At 43.1% G+C, this 7229-nt stretch overlaps 1 protein-coding gene across 1 annotated transcript in view; it reads right to left on the bottom strand.

Annotated features, from left to right (window-relative positions):
• WWC2 (WW and C2 domain containing 2) overlaps nucleotides 1-7229 on the bottom strand; it is a 197167-nt gene that overhangs the window by 130641 nt on the left and 59297 nt on the right. The window contains exon 2 of the mRNA XM_015426965.1: nucleotides 6180-6289. Coding sequence (XP_015282451.1) covers nucleotides 6180-6289 — 110 coding nt within the window. The remainder of the gene's footprint in view (nucleotides 1-6179; nucleotides 6290-7229) is intronic.

Here is a 7229-nt window from a genome sequence, read left to right as displayed (position 1 = left end):
CTCTCCGGTTATGCGACTGTCATAATCGACGTCGCTCCGCCCCCCACCAAGCGAGCATTTAAGTACCTGATTCTTGGACTTCTAGTGGTGCGGCGCTGCACCCGGGCGCGTTTTCTCGGTGCTCCGGAGAACGCCTCTCTCCTGCGCGCTTCTTAGGAGCCCCCCGATGTTCGGGGGAGCTCCGCTCGCTTCTCCTGGAGGGAGAGCGAGAGCAGGAGGCTTGGCCGCCCCCCCGTTCCCAAGGCAAGGGCGGGGGGGCGAGTCCGGCTCGCCCCGAAGCAGGAGAGCCAGGCAGCAGAAACATGGCCGCCATGTTTCCTCAGCAGCAGCCAGCCGCGATTTTAACCTTCACTCTGGGTGATTATTCTGAGTTTTGTTTTGTCTTCACGCCACCCCGAAGGAAATTATCTAATCTAACTGAAGTGGACACAGTTACTGATTACCCCTTCTCTGCTTTTTCGGCGGTATTCTTTCCCCCATCGTTAAAGAAAGCGGCCAGGAAGATACTCGGGCAGCGTGATAAGAGGTTTGGGGTAAGAAAAATTGCCTGTTGGACCTAATATTAGAAACGATAAGGAACTATAACATAAAACTACAGAAATCCTATGGAGATGTACTCTGTTTAAACTACTTGAACTATTTGCTTATTTGTTTACCTGACCACCTAATTGTAAATACCTGGAGTAAACTGAGCGGAAGTTTTGAGACAGTGGAGCTGACTGCCGTATGCGATAAGGTGCGGGTCGTTATATTACATGAGCTTAGCTCCGATAAATTTCAAAATACATTACAAGCTGAGCTAAATAAAGCGCTTGACCAAGTATGGGAAAATTTAAAGTGCTCTTCTGTCAAAAAGAACAGTGTAAGCGAGCAGAAAGACGCTCCGGAGAGGAAATAATTTCAACAAGTCAAACAGGAGAGGGAACATCAAGGCAGCCCCTCTGGTCTTGGAGAGAGCGATGTATGCGAGCAGGATTCAGGGATCAGGACAGAGGGAAAGGAGGACAGAGTGGATAAGGCAGGACGGAAAACGAGACAAGTTGGAAAAGTTTGTTTGCTAGATGTACGGAGCAAGAAAGAAAAGAGGAAGAAAAAGGAAAATAAAATAAAGACAGAACCAAGAAGAACAAAAGGTTTTCATCTTAAAAAGGCTCTGAACGGGGACATAAAAAAGCAAAAAAAAGACAATGAATACAAAGGTCAGCGGCATAGGAGCGAGGATATGGAAAATCAATGCAGAAAAGAATTACAACTTAATGCCAATTTAGAGAACGGACAATTGGTATCCTCAGCCTCCTCATCAGAGAAAAATTCTCCCTCCTCTCTGTCATCCATTTCGCTTTCCCCCAACTGGGACATATCATAGGCCTGCTCTTCCCTCTCATGGCAGTGGTGCTCCTTTCTAGCTGCCTTAGTGGGCCAACGTGGCCTTTCTGAATCAGGGTACGGATCTGATGGGGTTCCCTGAATGTAGTGGCCAGTATGGGGATGAACGTGTTCTGCGCAGGCAGATTCTATGAGGGACATGCGATTAAGGGTGGCTACCTCCTCCCGCATAGCTTGTCTAATGAACTGCATCACCTCAGGAGTTAACTGCCCTTTCGCGCCATTTTCGGGAGTACTCACATTCGCGTCGGGGGGGTTCTCCGTCTGGGAGCAGCCCGCTACTTCAGCCTCCTGTGCGCTTGCCAAGTTTAATAATAATACATTTGAGCTCATGCTCTGGCATATGGGTGCAGCGAAAGCCGCCCCGCAGCCCCTCCCGGTTTCCTCCGGGGTTCTGTTGTTTGCCGGTTGATTTAAAATGGCGCCCGCATCGTGCGCCTTCGTCGGGGAATGAGGCCTTTTTCTGGATCGCTGCTCCTTCGGGTCTGAAGTGCGCGCATTTGCGGAGGGGGTGGAAGGGTTCTCTTTCCCTCTCCGTTGATCGTCTTTTGCCGGCATGAGGACGTTGCCTCTTTCTGAGTCAGAGAAGAAGCCGTCCGAGTCTTCTCGATCCGACATGCCCCAGATGGGGCGTCGGAGGAGGTGAGGGAGAAGAGAAAAAAGGCAAAGCAGAGAGCAGGGACGAAGATGGAAGCTTTTTTAGACTAGAATAGAATAAGGTAAAGTAGAATACAGTAGCTGGGTAGGAAAAATAAGCGTTGAAAAGCACTAGTGCTAGCAAGGTGCTGCGCTCCCTTTAGAGGCAGGAACGAAACTGGAGCTGAGGAGACCAGCCACCTAGTGGACGGGAAGTGAAGTTTCTGTTCCTGCCTCCCTAAGGAAGGGGTTGGAAACACCCACACAAGATGTCCTCCACTCAGTGGGAGAAACTGAAGGCGCATAGCCAATTTATTACACTGGCTTCCGAAGGACTTAACCAGGAAAAATAGCGACCCAGGAACGGTTGGACAGAGAAATTAAATATAAATATATGTATTGAAGATGATTCAGTTTTTCTTAAACACATGTTGGTGGTAGAGATGTTGGTGATAAAAAGCTACAGTTGTAAATCAGTTTGAAACCTTTTGAGTATGCTGGAGTGGAGGGTCTCAACAGGATTAGAAGTATATATTCGTCTTGAAATAAGAGGCCAGAAAATAAATACTTATCAGAGAGATTTAATTTGTTTTTAACAGAACGAAGATTAGCTACAAAATATAAAAATATATAATTAATTAAAGTGGTGTAGAAGTAAAAATATTAAATGGACAGGGGTTAGAGGGTGGAGGGTTTCATGTCTGTTGTATGTTTATGTTTATGTTTGTTTTTATATATGTGTTATAGAACGTAATAAAAAATTATATAAAAAAGTACCTGATTCTTTACTCTCTAACAAAGAAGATAAATCAGTTTACCTAAACAAAAGCACACCCATTCCACTGTCCTCCATCAAACACTTTTCAAAAAGAAAAGAAAAGAAAGAGCTGTGGTAGGTGGGTAGGGTGTGGAATTCATTAAAAATGTCTGTATTTCCTTGTGTTCAGGTGCGATATGTGATTTCTGGTAAAGGCTTGCTGTGCAACTAAATTCCAACAGGGTGTCTCGGATTCAGATTTGCTATGAGTTGTACGTACCATATACCTTGTTTGTTTCCTCATCCTTTGGGCCCGAAGTCTGTGATCTTTTAGTACACTACATGATGGTGCATTTTTATGAGGATTTGCTTTAACAGAAATTTAATTTTAGGTTCACTCTTGACCCAAGGTTATGAAATAACTGTCATGTATGATGTAGAAAGCCACCTTCCAACATTTATCAGGGTCAATTATCCTTTCCTTCTTTTGGTAAGAACTGCTATAGGCCCTAAGAAACCTATTTCATTTTGTATGAGTATACATACATGAGACTCTACGGTTGCAGATGCCAATGATAATTTTTAGTTTATTTTTCTTTTTTGCGGCTACAATCTAACACATATCTGATGAAGACAGCTCTGACTCTCAAAAGCTTATACCCTGAAAATCTTGTGAGTCTCTAAGGTGCTGCTGGATTGGAATCTAGCCAATCTAGCATGGTTACTCTTCCAGAACTGGTATAAAAAGAGTAACAAACAATATTTACTGCCTGGCCCATTGCAGGTCTAAGGTGTCTGGGAAATATAGATGTTTGTATACAAATGCTAGAAGAGTCTGAGGTAAAATGGGGGGGGCTGGAATGCTTAGTGTCAGAGAAGAATATAGACAGTGTAGGCATTTCAGAAGCTTGGTGGGATGACAAAAATCAGTGGGATACAGTGATTCATGGATATAAATTATATCAGAAGGATAGGGAAGGAACGGTTGGAGGTGGAGTGACTATGTATGTCGGAGAGAGTATATAGTCTGGTAAGACTGAGAGTGTAAGAGAAATAGATTTGCTTACAGAAACGCTATGGGTGGAAATAGTGTGCCCAAAAGGAGGTTTAACTCTGGGAGTTCATGATCGCCTAGCAGATCAAAGGTTCAATGTGTGCAAGTGCAAAGTAATGCATATTGCAGCCAAAAATCCTAACTATAAATATACATTGATGGGGTCTGAACTGGCAGAGACTGACCAGGAGTGACATCTTGGAGTCATGGGGGATAACTCACTGAAAATGTCGACACAGTGTGCGACAGCAATAAAAAAGGCAAAAGCTATGTTGGGGATTATGAGGAAGGGGAATGAAAACAAATCAGTCAGTATCATAATGCCCCTGTATAAATCAATGATGCAGCCTCATTTGGAATACTGTGTGCAGTTCTGGTCACCACACCTTAAAAAGAATATTATAGCTTTGGAAAAAGTGCTGAAAAGGGCAACTGAAATTATTAAGGGGACAGAACACCTTGTCTATGAAGAAAGGTTAAATAGCTTAAGGCTCTTTAGCTTGGAGAAACAATTACTGAGAGGTGACATGATAGAGGTTTACAAAATTATGCATGGGATAGAGAAGGTAGAGAAAGAAGTACTTTTCTCCCTTTCTCACAATACAAGAACTTGTGGGCACTCAATGAAATTGCTGAGCAGTTGGGTTAAAACAGATAAAGTACTTCACTCAAAGAGTAATTAACACGTGGAATTCACTGCCACAAAAAGAGGTGGCAGCTACAAACATAGACAACTTCAAGAGGGGATTAGATAAACATATGGAGCAGAGGTCCTTCAGTGGCTATTAGCCACAAGGTATAGACAGAATACTATGTCTGGGGCAGGAATTCTCTGTATTCTTGGTGTTTGGGGGGCAACAGTGAGAGGGCTTCTGGAGCTCTGGTCCTGCTGGTGGACCTCCTGATGACACCTGGTTATTGGTCATTGTGTGGCCCAGAGTGTTGGACTGGATGGGCCATTGGCCTGATCCAACATGGCTTCCCTTATGTTCTTAAGACCTAAAGTACAGGTGCCAGATATATTTTAAAAAGTTATTGCAATGGTCATTATTTTTGAATAGGTAATACTTGTGCAGCACAGAAAACAGAAATGCTTACATTATAGTGAAATAACAGGAATTACTTTGACATTACAGTGCACAAATGAATGTCTATGCCTCAGGTCAAAACTGGTGCACTTGACCACACCCAGGTACTTTTGCTTCTTGCTGCTCTGTGAAGTGTTACATTTGTATTTCTAAATTACTTTAGATTACATCAGTCCTTTGTGTTAAAGTCCAGATCCTATCCTATCCCGGCACCAGACTGTTTGTCATTATATAAAATATGCACTTATTTATTTCAGAAAACCAGTTTTCTGATAGCACAAAGCAACGAATAACAAATAACCTTCTATAACGCTTCATTGCGCTCACATCTGTCAGTCAATCAGTACTTTCCAAAAAAAATTCCTCCAAGGAACTTCTTGCACATCAACATTACCGAAGAAGCCCCTACAGGTTACAGATGGGCATGGGTCATGCTGTAGGGCATGTAGCCAGATGGCACAGAGTGCTAGTAAGGTATGCTGGGGCCCCATTGTATTCTATCCTAGAACAAATACAAAATCCCCCTGTGACTGCGCAATGCAGGGGAAGATTAGACAAGTGTAGAACTAGTGTGCTCTCCCCCTTGCACATCCTGATACTTTCTCTCTTGTCGTTTGCCATTACAACTGAACTGAGCAAAATGGTTTGTGCGAACCACAGGTCACCTGCAAGCTAGAACTGGAAACCCCAACTGAAACGCTGATCTCTTTGAAGACTCCATTGTTTGAAAACTGCTGCATTAAACTGATTCTGGCATGTCATTACTCAATAACGTTTCCTATAAAAATGTGAATTGTAGAGTGTTCCAGCACATCCTGATCTTTGCTTCGGGCTTTCAAAACTGTCTCACCCAAACAGCAGACACTCGCAACCAATTAGAACATTGCCTTTAGTCAAAGGAGGACAGCTATTTCTTATGTCTGAATATACACCAAAAAAGTTTTTAATTAGTAACACAGTTTAAAGGTTTGTACACTGTTGTGTAATTGTGAGCCCTCTTGTTTACTCCACCCCTTGTTCATAATGTCCTTGACAGGTAGAAGGATATAAAAATATTTTAATTAGGCATGGGGGGAAGCAGTGATAGACAATGGTTTATTTTCTTAGTAAATGTACTAAGAGAATTGCTGTGGGGAATTTCAACTGTCTCATAAGAAATCTTTCTTCTTCCAGTCCTTGTTAAAGAGTCTAACAACAGAGTCTAATCTGGCTAAGCTTTTCTTATATAATCAATACAGCACTTAGAGAAAACACTTACGGTTTATGTGGTCGATATAGTAGACACCAATCTGAGGGTCGTATGCGGCTTCCCATCCCCATGGTAGCTCATCTCCAACACAGTCTGCAAAGGATAATGGCTTTGTTAACCTAAAAACAAAATCAGAAAGCAATTGAATTAAGTTTATGGGATTTTTCCTAGACATCCAGAGGCAGAAAATTAAGCAAATTATTTCAAAAATGTCATTCAGGCACTATCCTGTTCGATATTCCTACATTCAAAGAGTAAATGAACAAAGACTGCTCAAGAAATATATCGATAAGGATAAATGCTTCTAAAAAGAGAAAGAAATAGCCTGATGTTCCCCAGCAGCATTAATAAAACCCTAAGTATACATGTCTTTTCTTCAGGCTAAATTAGACATTGACTGGAGCCCAAGCATGGGTGGGAGAGAATGGGCTCCTTTTTTCTAGAGTCCGGAGGAGGCCAGGACGGACTGTAAGTCCATTGCCATGATGTGGTCTATTTAGGTAAATTCAGAAATAAAACAGAAACCTCTTTTTCATGATAATGAGTTCATATGTATAGGATAGTATTGTGGAAGTGGTGAGCATTCTAAATGTGTATTGGATGCCAAGAAATTATGCTTGGGCCCCAGGACACAACTCTAGAAATCTGTTTAGTTTAAACCTAGGTCTGCCCCAATCACATGTCGAGGGGTTGCCAGATCTGGGATGGGAAATAACTGGAGATTTGGAGGGTGGAGCCTAAGGAGGGCAGGGTGTGGGGAGCACAGGGACTTCAATGGGGTATAATTCCATAGAGTCCGTCTTCCAAAGCAGCCATGTTCTCCGGGTGAATTTATATCTTTTTGCCTGAAGATCAGTTGTAATAGCAGGAGGTCTCCAGCCATCACATTAGGGCTGCCAAATGCCCCCGGGGGGGGTGGAATTCCCCCCGCTTTCGAGCCCCAATTTCCGCTCCCGCGGAATCGGGGCCTTGTGTCGTGGTGTTACTTCCAGGGAAAACCCAGAAGTGATCTGGGGTATGGTAAGACCAGGGCTTTTTTGTAGAAAAAGCTCATCAGGA

The sequence above is a fragment of the Gekko japonicus genome, unplaced genomic scaffold (genome assembly GCF_001447785.1).
Source record: "Gekko japonicus isolate JY-2015 unplaced genomic scaffold, Gekko_japonicus_V1.1 scaffold185, whole genome shotgun sequence".
NCBI classification, from domain to species: domain Eukaryota; kingdom Metazoa; phylum Chordata; class Lepidosauria; order Squamata; family Gekkonidae; genus Gekko; species Gekko japonicus.
Note: the sequence above shows the minus strand (reverse complement) of the source record. Positions and strands in the feature narration are given on the sequence as shown.